The 17,581-nt window shown below is 34.8% G+C and overlaps 1 protein-coding gene across 1 annotated transcript in view; it reads left to right on the top strand.

Moving 5' to 3' along the window:
• LOC128990288 (kelch-like protein 17) overlaps positions 1 to 17,581 on the top strand; it is a 65,643-nt gene that overhangs the window by 31,336 nt on the left and 16,726 nt on the right. The window contains exons 6-10 of the mRNA XM_054412613.1: positions 9,075 to 9,181; positions 9,516 to 9,632; positions 10,730 to 10,943; positions 11,703 to 11,847; positions 13,455 to 13,555. Coding sequence (XP_054268588.1) covers positions 9,075 to 9,181; positions 9,516 to 9,632; positions 10,730 to 10,943; positions 11,703 to 11,847; positions 13,455 to 13,555 — 684 coding nt within the window. The remainder of the gene's footprint in view (positions 1 to 9,074; positions 9,182 to 9,515; positions 9,633 to 10,729; positions 10,944 to 11,702; positions 11,848 to 13,454; positions 13,556 to 17,581) is intronic.

The following is a 17,581-nucleotide window of genomic DNA, read 5'->3' as shown; positions in this document are numbered from 1 at the left end:
GGTACAAAAACACTTTGATATACTAAATTATTTGCTTTTTTAAGCTTTTTAAGAAGGTTTGAAGAGAAATTGGAAAATTTTGCGTTTAGAGGGTCAAAAATTAGAAAAAACAATTTTTACTCCATAAAACCCCGCGTAAAACCCCGTTCCCATGGTCCGATCATGCTGGTTCTCGAACTCATTCAAGTTTATCCTGCCATACACCTTCAAACCAAATTTCATCAAAATTGTATAAAAATTACTCAAGTTATCGTGTTCACGGACACATATATGTAATTGTCTATTATGAAAAATTGAATTTTGGTATGTTTCAAAACCCCAACTTTTTCAATCAATCAATCAATCAATTTATTTATTGAACTATAATGAATACATGCATATTATACAATAGGTGCAAAAACCATACAAGGCTTGTCTGCACCAACATATTATGAAAAACAGTGTTCAGTGTTCTCATGCTAGGATTTTGTCAGATCTTTTTATACATTGCCCTATATGTATGAATGTATGATTCCAAAATATGTTTTAAATGTTCTCAAAGCAATTTTCCCCACCTCAAAGTGTATTTTAATCGAACTAGATGTAGTGGTGCAGCCCGCGTCACGACTAGCGTTCCAAGTTGAAGACTAATAACAATATATCCCATAATATATCTTCAAAGCAATATACAAACTGATATGAGGTTGATAATTAATTGTTGAAAATTGTATTCAGATTCTTTTAAGAGCCACAAAATATGAATGTTCTTATCACCTGAGTTTGTATTTGCAAACATATAAAGGTTTTACAAAAACAAATCTTCGAAATTTGCTATTGTTTCAATTTAAAGCTGTCTATTTTAAATAAATCAATAATGAAATGGTATAAGGTTATTATTATCTTAAAGTAAACCTGAAGAGGAATCTATTAAGACAAACCGCAAATCGTTAAGACGATTAGTTGTCAAATAATTGATGTTTTACTAAAAGCTTACATAAATCCAATATGGCGGAAGTTTTTTCAAAAATGGCGGCTTTCCACCACTTGGATTTTCTTGATTTTTAGTATAATATTCTTGACACCTTTTTTAACAAAATCCCATATATTTTGGAATATATGGGGAGGAAATATATTTTATTTCTTTTACCTTAAGTTTGATGTTGGACCGTATTTTGACTAGCCTAAAGAACAGTGTTTTTTTTCTTAATTCAAGAAAACTATAATTTAAAAAGCAGTTGATAAAGTCATTCACTGTTCCTGAAGAAGGATAATGCACTGTCCCCAGTACAGCACAAGCATCAATTATGAGAACTGCTTGTAAGTTAACTGATTTGATGACTGTGTTCTGTTTGAATGTAGCACTTATCCTCAGAAACCATAGATATAATGTTTTAAGTCAAGTAAATACTTGAAAACATTGTTGATAAGGTAACTTGGCAACAAATTAATGTGGAAATTTATTAAAAACTTATATTGATTTATTATTTTGGGTAATTTTCTAATTAAAACATCAAACTACGCACAAAATGATTATCCTGTCTCTTCTATAGGGAAAGATACAGCAGATATACAGGATTAGTAAACCGAACCAGCATGATCGGACCATGGGAACGGGGTTTTACGTGGGGTTTTATGGGGTAAAAATTTGTTTTTTTAAATTTTTGACCCTCTAAACGCAAAATTTTCCAATTTCTCTTCAAACCTTCTTAAAGAGCTTAAAAGAACAAATAATTTAGTATATCAAAGTGTTTTTGTACCATTATTAGTTACGGAGAAAATACAAATAATTGTTATTTTAAAATTCACATGTTATTCTTGATTATATTTTATATATTTTTTATATTAGGATATATTTTGATCAAAATTGGTAAATTTATTTATTTTATACTAAGTTATTAATATTTCACAAAAAAAACTTTTTTACCCTCCCTGTAGCAGCAAGCCTAAGTACTCATAAAAATTAATGTTAATTAAATACATTTAATTGAAAATCAATTCAGGCAACTGGAAATTCGCTTAGTCGGCAGGTTTGCTGTGGCGGGGGTATTTTATTACTAAGATAATCAATTATTGGTATTCTCTGACCCTTAAAACATAAAATTAGACACAACAATTATTATCCTGTCTCTTCTATAGGGAAAGATACAGCAAATATACAGTTTTTAAGCCATCTTGAATATTTCAATTTGCTCAAGGGTGACAAAGTGGCACCTTGCAGATTTTAGTTATGTAGGTCTTGAAGAAACAGAAAACACCATAAAACTTCGGGTGGACCTTACTTCCAGGTTTTTTGACCGGCAACCAGACTATACTGTGACATTATTACTACACAATTCATCAACAATGCATGACACCATCCAATGATATTTTTGGAAGATTATGTTGTTAAATATTGGTATTTTACTCTATTGATATAACTACTGCATACGTTTTGAAAGTTGTAAATTTTTACACTTCTTTCGATGACAACACGTCATTTTTCCTTTAAACATGCACAGCACAGACACAACCATTTATAGGTTAGTACTCGCTAAAACATAGTTTAGGTGTTTCGACTCTTTCTCTTCGTCAACCCAAACGTGATCAATAACGAATATGTGATCCCAATACAGTAGAACCTCGATAACAAGACACCCTCGATAACAAGACACCCTCGATAACAAGACACTCTCGATAACAAGACACCCTCGATAACAAGACACCCTCGATAACAAGACACCCTCGAAAACAAGACACCCTTGATAACAAGGGTCATTTTAAAATCCCCTTGAAATTATTTTCCCCTAAACACATGTTATTGTAAACCTCGATAAGATGTCAACCTTGATAAAAAGTCTTATTTTATTTTTATAATCCCTATGAGAGTCTTGTTATATTGCTATCTACTGTATCACAAATGCACTTAATGGAGAATCGTTAGTGTTCATTTTATTTAACTATATTAGCAAAGTTAACTAAATTAACATTAAATGCCCATGTATAAACCTGAAAAGAAACAAAAATCGTGCAAACAATCGCATAGATCTCTCTAAAAGTATTATATATCAAACATAATTAGTAAGTTTATTGTCTGGCGTTCGCCCGAGTGTAACTTTGATATGAACCGTATACAACAAGGGGGAGAAGTATGACATTGACCATTATAACTATTGTGGTTGTGGAACAGCAGCAGGATCTAACTTGCACATTAACCTAGTTGGCGTTGAATTGTATGCCATGCTCGAGCTCTCAACTTACTTCTATAAAACGATATTGTATTTATTTAAACTATTTCTATGATGGTAAATTTTCTAATTTGTTTACTGTGTATGTACTGCCTGACAAGCTAATAAAAATGAATAAATTATATTTTAAGCGGTTTTTTGTGAGCTTCGTCAGTAGTACCTTGCAGTTCCTTGTTTCCCATAGTTGAAAAACTAAATAATATGTGTAAATCTTAGTACAACTTGTGTTCCTTATCGACCGCGCCAAAAACTCCTTTGCTTGAAACAAAAAAAATGTAAAATTAAAATACCCATGAGCCAATTTTGGCACCATCGATCTGAAGTTCTGTACCCTGATTAAATTAAATCAACTGGAGTCAAACCATATAGGCTAATTTATATTTTGCGGTAACAAAATGGGTGTGTGAATAAAGATTAAAAAGACCGACAGCAGTGCTGCGGTTAGCACAGGTTCCGGCGTCCACCGCTAGGAACGCCGTGTAGTTACGGCGCACACCGCTGCGCTGCAATCGTATGCTACCAGCAGACGCTGTAGAGGTGTGCGCCGTAACTACACGACACTCCTAGCGGTGGACGCCGGAACCTGTGCTAACCGCAGCACTGCTGTCGGTCTTTATTCTTTTTGTGTATGGTATTGTATTCGAACGTGTTGTGAAATAATCGAGCGTGACTGTGTAAATTCGGAAGTGAAATTGTGGAAGAAAGTAGCTCGATTGAAGGGGGTAGAATGAATGGGTGATAAGAGGTTTGTAACACGATAGTTTCGGTTTCACCTGTAGCTGACGTTGCGTGATGTAGCTTCGTCACGCTCTCCCCCCTCCCCCTCCCCCCTTGTGTCACGCACTTTTCACACCCCCCCCCCTCGGCCATCATAGCGCTTTCATGTCCCGGCAACAGGTTGGAGGGCTCTTATCGGAAGAGGTTTTCAACAAGACTTTGATTTTATCGGTTTCTTTAGCATCGAAGTGCTTCGATTTCGATATCAACCCAATTTGGATTTTGCGCGGTACTATTTTGCGAAAATTGTAGTCGTGGCTGACAATGTTGTGTCTTTTCTTCTGAGATGGGGTTCGAGTTGTGTTTTCGTCAAGTATGAAGGTAGTGAAGAGTTGATGAACAAAAAGAATTAATTGGAATTGATTTTGTGTTCATTCAGTCAAATGTACTCGAGACCAAAGAAAGTTATGTCAAAAATAAAATTGCTGTTCTCTGTCAAACGACGCATTGGATCAACAAGTAGAACCAGTGCTAAAAACGTAGAATCTGTGTACGCATTTTATATAATAAACCTTTTGATATGATAAAATAAAATAGATTTAACAAACAATACATATTTTTCTGTTGCACTCAGTCAACCACATAGACGGAGAGTATATTGTGCTCATAAGAACCTTAGTCTTTCTTAACGAACATTTTCGATGGTTGAATATGTAAAATAAACACATTATTTGACATATTGTAATCTTTATCTGGGCTGCATGGGATGGAGAGGGTTCAGGTATAGATAGATCCGTCAACGGAACGGTGGAAGTTGACAAGACGATCGTGCATTAATTGCGCCGAAGTGTACCTTAGTTGCGCCAAGCCCAAGTCAGGTAGGGGTGAGTTGCTGGCAGAAGGAATGTCCTTGTTTACGTGCCATCCTAACCTAACCTAACTTAACCTAACCTACTCAATACAGTCAAAGAGGGCCGCCACTTGGCTTAGTTAAGGAACGTATCGGGTGGCTCCCTGGAGTAGTTGGCGCAATTAATTCAGGAATACCTCATACCCGATTACCTGACTCAGGTCAGTTGGCGCAATTAATGCCCGCCCGACAAGACAGGTAGCCCGGTTTTCTGTGTGTAAACTAGCATAACTGTTTTTGATTTCCCTACTTTTTCACTCTTTGATAAACCAATTTTCAAATCTATGTAGTTCATTTTAGTTTCAGGACGATCAAAAACGTAGGCATTTTGTAACATACTACTTAATCTCCTAGTTTAGTTTCCTAGATGAATTGACACAACGACAAAACCAATTCTTGGGTTGAGTATATCGGTTGAATCTTTATAATCTAGAGAAGAGTCCAACTCCGAGACGATAAATGAGACAGATATTGGATCTGTAATGGACCATAAACCAACCTCGTGGAGTATCTCTCACATAACATGCGATGGTTAGTGCAAAGACGTTAGCGAAAAGAAAATAATACGCAGCACAGAAAGTAGATCATAAACATAAACAAATTACTCAAGGTCGAATCCTATACTAATAACAAGTGTTCCATTAAAGCAATGTTAAGTAATGTTTACTTTCGGGCCAGTAACATTAATTGTTTATGTTTATGATACATACAGTTTATTTTCTAGTATTCGTAGCAGCGTCTATTTACCATTACACATTTACTCGTGGATGATGGTGGTGAAACGCTTTCTATTTAAGTAGCGTAATATCTTTTGGTTTTTTTGGTATGGTAAACGATTTTGCATTCAAATTGCTTGATCGCAAATAGATTTTAGTTGTCAGACAATACCTGGTTCTGGTGGATCGGAACCCACCTTAAGCTGTTCACTTATTTACATAGAAAAGTGAGGCATATAGAGTACTTCCTTTGAATTTGAGAATCCCACTAAAAAAGCCACACAGTAATAATATTAGAGATGTTTGTTAACTAACTTAAATAAAACTATATTATGTGATTCTCTGACGGAATCAAAAGGCATTCTATTCCACTCCAAGACTTTTTTAGCTGGAAATCGTACAGTAAATACAAAGTAGAGGTCGTCCAGTGGTCGAAAACTCGACCATAAATATGTAGTGTAGCCTACAGACTTCTCTATTTTCACCCCAGGCAGTAAATAAAACATGTGATTGGAATTTCTTCCATTTGTTTTGATATTCTGTTTATATTTTGTTGGTTGTTATTTCATCACCAGCATGGCAACCCATAAATCCCATGTTAATTTTTTAAAATGTTAAATTCATTTTTTGTGCTTTTAGCGAATTTCCCATATAGGGAATAAGCTATTACCGTAGTACTCATGGTAAGACCTGGACCCGGGACCAATTTACTTTTTCGTTTCGAGGTCCCTAGAGGCCAAAAACACCATCCGTTCAAATATATATATATATGTGTGTGTGAGTGTCCGTCAGCACGATAACTCGAGCAAAAATGATCCGATTTTGATGAAATTTGGTACAAACGTGTAAACCTACATTTATTTATTCGAACGAGTTCGCGAATCAGCATGATCGGACAATGGGAACAGGGGTTTATAGGGGGTTTTATGGGGTAAAAATAGGTTTTTCCCATTTTTGACCCTAAAAACACAACATTTCACAATTCCTTTCTAAACCATTTTGTAGAGCTCAAAAAACAAATAATTTAGTATATTGAAGCGTTATTATGCGCCTAATGGTTGCGGAGAAAAAATTGTAAATTTAAAATTCCCATGTTATTCTTATGGAGAATAAGTCAACTGTTGTAGCTTGCTTGTTTATGAACAAATTTTGTTCGAATTTGGAAAATACATTCATTACTAAACTATTAAGATTTTACAACAAAAACACTTTTTACCCCCCCCCCCTGTTGCAGCAAACCTAAGTACTCGTTAAACTAATTATATATAAATAGGGAATGAAATGAGATATTAATAAGGAGACATTTTAATGTAAATCCAATCAGGCAGATGGAAGTCTGCAGGTTTGCTGCGGTGGGGGTATTTTAGTCTATTTTAATTTTTTAAAGGATTCTGCACATCTACAGGAAAATATTTTTCTGACAGTGTTTGTATATTTTCCCAGCGATGCACACGAGCTGAGTAAAAAGGTTTTAAAGAAACATGCTTGCCTATTAATATATAGAAGAAGATAAACATAAGCCTACTAAATAATGTAAAAACATTAATCTTTTCAACGCCTACATTTTCAAATACGATTCCCGCAGTACATAAATGCGCTGCAAGTTGCCTTCACCTTTTGATGTAGGCACTATGAAGAGTTCCATTTTTACACTGGGTTGGGTAGAGTGCGTCGGCGAACAGAAAGGTATGTTACAGTGTACATAATGTAGAAGCCGCGTCGTGGGGGAGAGGTGAGTAGGGGGAGAGAGTGAGAGAGGGGGGGAGAGTGAGAGAGTAAATAAAGAGGTTGGGGGTGTCTGGGCTTTGGATCGATATAGGGTTGATGGCCTGCACGTGCGTACATGGTCAAATCTGAATATGTTTAAAAATATAAAAAAAATAGTCGGTAATTTTTACAACACTAAACCTAAAAACATAGGTAGTAAAGTCTATGGAAAATACAGCAGGAAAATATTACCTCTACAACCAAATGTAGGATTAAACTATTTAGTTTGTAGATTAATCTGATCTTTTGGTGCTTTGGTTTTACAATAGGCTACAGTATCAACTAATAAGGTTAACTAACAATGAGTTTTTGTGTCAGTTGAAGACAGCTAACATAAACATTACATCAAAGTATAATATCAGAATTGAGGAAAATTGAAACAACTGGAAACGATGCTCAGAACTACAATAGCTTGGCTAATAGGTTTTATTTATTTATTTATTTTTTGTTCAGTTTAACTTTTGCAATTGTGTATTCCGATTTATTGAATATGTATACAGGGTGTTTCCAAATTGTCTGGACATATTTTGTGGACTTGTTCCTTTTGGGCTAATAGAAACATAAAATGTCATATAAGTATGGGTCTAAAATTCCTAGATTTCTGTTTGTGGGTCTGTTTGTGATTTTTAAGAATTATTCTATATATCTTGGACATTTTTCAAGATGGAAATTTCAACCATACTGTTCTGTAAAATAACAAAATAATAAACAATATGGAAGTCCTATTAAATTGCATAACCGAATGTTGAAAAAAAAAAAAACTAATAACTCGGTTGTTTGTCATCTGATTTTAACAAACAAGGTCTCATTTGATTTGGATTTCAATTCTCTATCTTTTTGATCTGAAAAACAATTTTCTTAATGTTTACAGTTTTCATGAAATTTTGTATTAAAGATTTTAAATAGTCGCCATATTGAAACGGCTTGAGATATTGGAACGAAACTTTGTAAGCTCTTTTTACCTACTAAAATACACATTTATACTAATTTTGAAATTTCTATAGTTAATAATGCCCAAGATATAAAATAATTTATAAAAATCACAAACAGACTGACAGACAGAAATCTAGGCACTTTTTTAGACCCATACTTATATGGCATTTTATGTTTTACTTAGCCCAGTGAACAAGTCCACAAAATATGTTCAGACAATTTGGAAACACCCTGTATATTGTGTGTTAATGAAATTACTTGCCACTTTGTAACTATTCTTTAATAATTTGTAGGCTTTACAGTTCGTACTTGCAGAAAAGAAAATATGTAAAATTTAAGTAAGAACAATAATAAGATCATGTGTGTGTCAAACTTGTCTTTCCTTTCTACAAGTAAGTTACAGTCCAAAAAGAATCACTCAGCTCTTCGTTGTTTTGGAAACTTCTCCAGCTTAAGATATGAAAATACAGTTGCTCTTATATAGTTTATACATATCAATTTGTGCACGTAGACAAGTGAGTCATGCAAAAAATATTAAATTTTTCAAAACCAATAATTATTATTTTATGATTTATTACAATCAATTGTTCTATTAACAGAACGTTAGAATAATACAAATATTTATGTTCATTTCTATGATCAGTGGATTCAAACTATAGTGAAATTCCCATTCCTTGCATGTAAGTAAATACTTTTCAAGGGGTGTTGGTCGGTTAAAAGTTTTAGCCAAATAAAAGTTGTTAACCAAAGCAATCATCGTTGGAATTGTTGTGCCCTTGGAATTGTTTGTTGTTCTAAACTGATGGTTTGCACGATTCTCTGTTTTAGATGCACATTCTTGCAAGGAACTTCATAGAAGATCTCATAGATTCGCTCTGCAAAACTTCCAAGAAGTTATGAACACTGAGGAGTTTTTGCTGCTGCCTTTTACAGAGGTTAGAACATAATTGCATTCCAACAAAAAAGTTCCTAAAGAAATATTACACCTCAATCAAATACAGTTAAGTGTTGGAGGGGGTTAAAATCCAGTGCATCTAATTTGATGAAATGGAAGTGTAGAAATTATTGGCACACTTTTCGTTTAGTCTATTCCACCTGTTCCTGTTGATTCAAATATATATCCTGTCTCAATACAAAAATATCCTAAGTTTTTTTTATGACACTTTTTCATGAACACAGATTTTGTACTCGATTCTCTGCTTAGTCGAACACTAAAATTAAATTGAGTAACAACAGTAATATTTTAATTGAGTTAAATTTCTTTTATAGGTGGAAGAATTAATTTCTAGCAGCCAGTTGAACATTTCCTCTGAAGAGAAGGTCTTCCTAGCTGTGTTAAGTTGGGTAAAGCATGATGTTGCTGAAAGGGTCCAGAACATAGCAAAAGTAAGTGATTTATTATCTCAAACTTGCATTGAAACCATTGATAAAAATATAGCTAATTTTAAGTTTAGGCACTTAATCATTGACACCGCTCTTCTGGTATTTTTTATGATTATTATTTTTGGTACATTCTGTCTAAAAAAAATTGTATTGTATGCCGTATGCACATCTTGTGAAAATTTATTTTATATAACAATAATGTTATTTTAGTCATGACTGATACTGCAAGACGGATGGCTTGTGGTAATGCTGCACTGTCGAATCTCTGACCTATGATTGATTAAAAGAAGCATGAAAGCAGTTACTTTTGTTCTTAGTTTGATTGATCTCTACATTGAACTGTCTTCTCATCCAATAATCTTTTCCTCTTCCTAATCCACTGTAATTTAAAAATCCTTTAGTCAAAAGTTGTAAAAATAAAGTATTATTCAATAAAACAGCTAGTGATTTTATGCCAATATATCGTTAAAAAATGCAGCAAATGTCATGTGTGTTTTTAAGTTTACAAAAAATATTTTTGTTCTCAGACCCCTCTACATTGACTGACAGAGATATTTTAGCATTGACTATAAAGATAAGAAACTTATCCTTAGTCAATGCTTGTCGCCAGTTCTCTCAGTCCTCCGAATCTTCCTATGAATGAATATTAATGAATACTAAGGGAGAAAAATTAAATTTTCACTGCTGCTCACTGTATGCTTCACAGTGAGTAGTCAACTACGTTCTTGAAAAAACAAAACAAAATACATCTGGAAACAGATACATCTGGTCTGTATGGATGAGATGTCTAAGTAATCAAAAGTCAATAATTTCAGACTAATTTTGTCTAGCTTAAAAAACTTAATTTTTTTCCTTAAATTCAATAGCCTGCTGAAAAATCTTTTCACCATCTTGACCCTTTAAAACTGAACACTTTATTTCCATCCTAGAGTCATTTTGTTTTGAATACATTTTCTGGCCAAAAATATGTATCACAAGTTATATATTTTCATGCCAAATACATTAGAGATTACATTTATGCCACGGTTAAATATATATTCTCAAATGTGATTGTACACACTCTGTATAAAACCCTGTGACATAGTTTGTTATTGTTTCAGCTGCTGAGGCATGTTCGGCTGCCGCTCATGTCACGGGACTTCCTCATGACCGCTGTGGACTCGGAGGCGCTCGTCCGGGAGAGCTCAGAGTGCAAGGAGTTGCTGTTGGAGGCCATGAAGTACCACTTACTGCCAGAGCAGCGCTCGGCTCTTGCCAGCGAGCGCACGTCCGAGCGCCGCCCTGAGGGAATCAAGCCTTACATATTTGCTGTTGGTTAGTAATATCTGTAATATTTTGGGCGTTTGGACAAGAAATCTTTCAAATACGAAAAGAGTGTAAATGTTTACAGATCCATCTACTGCATAGTTCTGTGGCTGGAACACAAAAACCGTTGATTGGAGTTTTATAACAAGACTGTTAAAAACTCGAAGTAACGGTGAAAAATAGCAAATAAATTTTTTAAAAAGACAAATCAAAATTTCAAAGCAAATTAAACATTTTACTTTTTACCTTAAGGTATATTGTCATACAGTATGACGCTAAGGGTATCAATACGTAAATTTGACACACTGATAGTTTTATAGGAATTATCATACAGTAAGGTATATTTATACAGTGTGACGCTAAGGGTAAATTTGACATACTGCCAGCCATTTTACCAAACTTGATGTATGCGTTGCAAGAAACCGACTAGCAACGACACAAAGAAACACACTACGACATAACTAGGCAGCCAACAAATGTCAACTTACTGCTGAAAAGGAGGGTAGCGTCTGTGGAGAGGGATGGGAGTGGTACGCTAAAAATAACTAACTAATAACTAAGTGCAATACCCATCCAGGGTTGAAATAAATATTATGAAAAAAACACAGAAACAAAAGTGACACTAACAAGTGGTTGGATGGCTGGTCAAATATTCACAGGAGTTATTTCTCTCAAGGTCAGATGTTCTAGAGTATTACTATAATTTGTACATTGTTATGATTGATTTCTTAAGCGGGACATTTCACCGTGAGTTTTCTTGTTTCTCAGGTGGTGGCAGCCTGTTTGCTATCCACAGCGAGTGCGAGTGCTACAATCCCCGTGATGACAGGTGGTTGCCCATCGCTCCAATGCTGTTCCGTCGTAGTCGCAGTGGAGTCACCGGTCTCGGAAAACTACTTTACGTTGTTGGAGGGTAAGGAAAAACATCTAGATAGTCATAAAAGTCTACATAAACATATGGTGTGAAACATGTGTAGATTAGAAAATCTGTAGTATAACTAGAGAGCGTGAAAGAAATAAGCCTAAATAAATCATCTTCAGTTATAATAATTTAACAAGATTAGCTTGTGTAGTTTTATTCTAACAAAGCAAAATCATTACAATATATTGCTTTTGATTCAAGAATGGTGTTTACGAGGGGATATCATAGAAAGGAATTGTATCTGTAATTTTTTTGTTAAAAAAATTCATATTTTTATACGTACTTAGGACCATAGACAAATAGAATAAATAGATTGTTAAAGGAAGGTTCTGCAATGTGCCTATAGGAGTGCCGTGTAGTTACGGTGCACACCGCTGCAGGCGAGGAGCCGTATGCTACTAGCAGACGCTGCAGCGGTACTCCTAGCGGTGTATGCCGGAACATGCTAACCACAGCACTGCTGTCGGTCTATATTTATTCTATTTGTCTATGATAAGACTAAACAAAATTTTAAACATTAGACCATGTTTTTTTGGTAATTGTCCAACACAAAAGTTATCAGGGCTGTGCGAATAGTTCGAAAAACGAATCGAATCCGAATCTTTTTAGAGGTTCGATTCGGATTCGAGAACGAATCTACTGTTTCTAACTGGATTCGGATTCGGAATCGATATTCGAATTTACTGGTAAGAGATCCGATCCGGGTTCGGATTCGATATTCAAATTTCTTGGAAATAGATCCGAGTTGGGATTCGATATTCAAATTTACTAGATTCTGATTGAATATAATTTTCAATATAATTTTTTAGACACTAAAAAACTACTTGTGCACTCCGATTTGCTGTTGACTGGTTCATGTTAGGAACCTGACCTACTTGGTGTTAGGCTTTAGGCACATTAGTGTAGGTCGCATTTGAACCCTATCTTGGCTATCAGTAAACTTAACCTCACAGTGTTAGTTGTTACTTGTAATAGTAATGCAGACATAGGCTTGTGTGGAGGATTAACACCGAGGTGTATAATAGGCTGGGCCTATGTTTTAGACTACACAAATTGGTAGTCCATCACTTTTAGCGAGAAACTTAGGCCTAGGTGGTATGCCTAACTTATGCCCAATTTTTTAGTTTCAAAACTTCAAATAGGTAGGCCTAAATTTCATAACTTTTTTATTTGGCCCATTTCAAGAATTTTTTTAAGCAATTCCCTAAGTTATTTCAGCCCCAGAAAATGTGGTCTAAAAATGTGAAAATTGGTACTGCTGACTTTCCTCGGATTTGGATTCGACTCTGAACAGGTTTAAATATTCTGATTCGATAACAGCTTTAAATTTCAGATTCGGATTCGATCCAGGTTCGATAATGGCTGTAAATTTGAGATTCGGATTCGACCCAGATTCGACTCGGGATTAATTAAAATATTCGGATTCGATAAAATCTGTACAGCTATGATTCGGATTCGGATTCGAACCAAAATTTCTGGATTCGCACAGCGCTGAAAGTTATATGTTATTAGAATCACTATTTTATTTATCAACTAAGTAAATAAAGAATTGGATACGAATTTGGTGCTTGAGAGTTGTATTTCACTAAATATTTCAGGTATGACGGTGCCTCAGACCTAGCCTCAGCTGAGTGTTACAATCCTCAAACCAACAAATGGAACACCATCACACCTATGGGTACCAAGCGGAGTTGTCTAGGTCAGTTACAAAAACCTATAATATCTGCATGTTTGTGTTGTTGTACTAGACATAGTTAATGGATTAGTTAAATAAGTTCATTCTGGTACAAATGAACACTTTACACTGTATACAAAAATGACAATAACCTTATAACCTACAAATTTCGAACAATCTTGAAGGTTTGTCTAAAAAAATCTTTCAGACGATTTTATCAGTTGAATACTGCTTGAAAGGAAATGTCCAACTCAAATAGATGGTAAATGAGGCCATTATTGGTTTCTGTAATGGACCAATAAATGGTCTGGGATAGAGTTTACTCTACAAAAGAAACACAACACTTGTAAAAAAAAACAAAAAACAAGAAACACATTGTTCTTAGTACATTAGAAACTGAGGTGTTCTAATGTGGGATTCTAATAAAGTCATGAGCCAATGACCCCAACAGCACAATGGGCTTGCTGGGAACTTGTTCCAAGTCCATTGGCCCAAGTTCCCAAGCCTGGTTTAGACTCAGGCACCAAAGTCTGTAGACTTGGTTTAGACTTGTTTTAGAGACCGAAGTTGGCAGTTGTTCAACTTGTTATGGGTTTGGCTCCCCAAGTCCCAACCCCAAACCTACAGTGAACTCATGGTCACAAACCTACTCTAAGCTTGGAATGATGGATACAAAACGGGTCTGGTAGATTAAGCAGGCTCATTATGGACTTGTTCGGGACTTGGGGACCCAAGCCCAATTTTAGTAGGCTCATATTGGACTTGGCTTAGACTCATATTGGAATTGGTTTTAGCACATTTTAGACTTGGGCAAACAAGCTCACACTGATAAATTAAACAGGCTCATTATGGACTTGTTCGGGACTTGGGGACCCAAGCCCAATTTTAGTAGGCTCATATTGGACTTGGCTTAGACTCATATTGGAATTGGTTTTAGCACATCTTAGATTTGGGCAAACAAGCTCACACATATAGACTCACTCAGACTTGGTACGATAGTTTCATATACTTACTGTCATGATCAGAGATAATAATAATAATTTTATAATAGGCTATAGTAATAGTAATATAATTTATACCTATTTCACATATAAGCTGTTTCACACCATTCATTTGCTTGCCCACCTTTTTTCTTAAACATAAATATAATTAATTGTTTACCAAGAAACATTTATGATCAATAAATGAAGCCTATTTTATGAGTCTTAAGTGATCTTGGAAAAAAATATTGGTTATATATGATCTGTTAGGTTTAGAAAGCAAGACCTTCACATTTCAAGACAATTTATTAATATAATAAATACAATGCCCACTATCTTCCACTTCACCTTCAACTTCTTTTCTGAATCCATCAACTCCACCGTCTGCTTCAGAAGATCTATAAAAAAATACAATTGCATTAGACGAATTATTTGGTTTATTAAAATATATTATTTAAATAATTTTTCATTATTTTTATTTGTTATTCGAATTATTTGATTATTTGGCATTTTTGTTGGTGTTGCAAACACAGGGTAGCTCTCACAGGGTTACTTAATCTTGTTTTTAAAATTGTTATCAAACTTTTATTTCTTACTGTTTTACTTTTATAATGATTACAGCATGTGATAAAGGAACTTACACTTATCAACAAGGCTACTGAATACAAACAACATAAACTAATGGTTTGGCCTGTTTTTATCTGTAGACTAGGTTAAGGCATTGACTATTATGGTTAAACACAAATTTTGGCACTGTTCTGTAGAGTTCAGCAGTAGACTAGTGTAGAGTGAGTGACGTTGTCGATTCAGTGAAGCGCTGAGTATGACAAAGGTAAAAGCGCAAAAGGTTTAGGCTATAAACAAAATTCTGGGGTTCTTGATGCAATGAAATTAATTGTTTGCTTAACTTAGCTTAGCTTACTTATATCATCATAGACTAACCAACACAAGTATATTTTTTATCAATGGAGTTTAGATCTCACCTTTACAGGAATCCCTTAATTCTTCTTTGCTTCGTCTTGGTATCAAAACCACAAACAAAACTCACAACTAGTAACGAAACGAGCAACTCACAACACTAAAACAAGATAAGTGAGAACTGACAACTGAGAGTGAGGAAGTCTAAATCCAACAAAAATGGTGGTTCAGCACAAAGAAACAGGTTTTAGAAGCGTGTGGTGGGTAGGGGTGGAGGGAAAATTCTTTTGTCATATGGCACTACTCACTTTAGACTCACATGAACAAGCTTGTCGTGGGTCTGGTTAGGTGTTTAAATTGTAGACTTGGCCAACCAGGTTGTATATGTAAATAAAACAAGTTTAGTTTTGGCTCATTCACACAAGTTCACTTAACCAAAGCTGTTTTAAATTTGTAGTGGGTTCCAAACTCCAAGTTTGTCATACCAATTCAGAAATATGTAAAAACCAAGTTTAGTCCAAGCTCACGTGCTGTCTAGGGAGCTGGTTGATCCTCCTAGTTGGTCAAACCAACATAATACAATTTTACATTGTCTCGATTTTTGTGTTCAATAAGTTCACACAACCTCCAGTTGTATTCCTAGCTCAGAGGTTTCAACCAAAGAAGGTTGGAGGTTGGACTTGAAGAGAAATGTATTCAGATCCAATAGAGGTCAGGAAGTTGTGGTAATAGGTGACATTAACTGTTTAGTATTCTATGGTTTATTTTATTTCAGTCTGGCTTCAACACATGTTTTGGGGGTTTTCAATTTTACTACATGTGATTATTGTTTTGATAATATCAATGTTGTTAGAAATAGTCAAGGAATACATCATAGTTTTTACCTAATTCATTTTGCATTTATTTGTTGGTGATTTTCTCTATAGATTATGTAATTGTATTTTAAAGTTATATAAAGGACTTTCTCATTCTTAACCTCAAGACTCAATTCAAGATTGGTAAGATATAATTAATTATTCATGGTAATCTCTATTCAGTTCCATTACATCACACATAAAACTATTCTATCCACTTTAAATTCCCTAATAATTTCATTGGTCCTTCGAACATCGGATGAAAGAATCAAGAATATGGATATTCAAAACTACTAATAGTGTACATTATTATTTGTTATTTCATCAAGATATTTAAAATTCAATCTTAAAAATCTACTAATGTACTCTGAAAAATTGGAATGTTTGATTCTGTTGCCTTAGTAACAATATTACTACCCCTTTCTATCTTTGCCTTTACAACCACATTTTTCCAATCAGCTCATTAGTACATTCCTTTAACCCTTAGAGTGCCAGGCGAGAAATAAAAGTAACGCTCAAAAAATGCCGATGATTTTTCCCGAAGGTCGCGGTAAAAATGCCGAGCGCGATATGGCGATTTTTAGGTTAAAATTTCGTAAAAATCGAATTTTCGATATTTCGACCAACGAAAATCGATGTATCGCATCTAGTAACTTTCGACTCAATGTTAATATATGGGTTAAAAGAATCCGAGTATCATTCCATTCGGTTGTTATGACAACTGTTCGATCATTACGAAACGTCCGGTCAGCCGGACGTTGGCACTTTTGGCTCGTTCTAAAAACGTCCGGTCGGCCGGACGTCGGCACTTTTGGCTCGTTTTAAAAACGTCCGGTTGCCCGGACGTTGGCACTTAAAGGGTTAATATACAAAATGAAGTAGGAAACCTTTGTCAGATTTTCTAACCTAATCAAAGTTTGTCTCAATAATATTCTTTCATTTATTGACACTATATCAGAAAATGATCATGTTGAATTAGTTGATCAACAAAAAGTTAATTCCTATAAAAGTGAAGTCAATGAAAAGCGTTGTGAATTTAATGAACACATTAGAAAATTACTGGACGTGCCGAATCTGCCTGGTGACTATGATGAACAAGATCTAATTGATCGACAGGAGGAAATAAATGAACTTTGTATCAGCATAGAAAGTAAAATAAATTCTTATCTTTTGGAAAGTAAAGGCAATGATGACAATCAATCTATTACCTCTCATCTCAATGAACGGGAACACTCTAACATGTCTGTGGTGCGCTTACCGAAAATAGAATTAAAAAACTTTAATGGTGACTCTCAAAC

Source organism: Macrosteles quadrilineatus, unplaced genomic scaffold, assembly GCF_028750875.1.
Source record: "Macrosteles quadrilineatus isolate MER2022 unplaced genomic scaffold, UCM_ALF_1.0 Scaffold_3__2_contigs__length_128488019, whole genome shotgun sequence".
NCBI lineage: Eukaryota > Metazoa > Arthropoda > Insecta > Hemiptera > Cicadellidae > Macrosteles > Macrosteles quadrilineatus.
The sequence above is the reverse complement of the archived record's forward strand: the minus strand, read 5'-3'. Positions and strand labels throughout refer to the sequence as shown.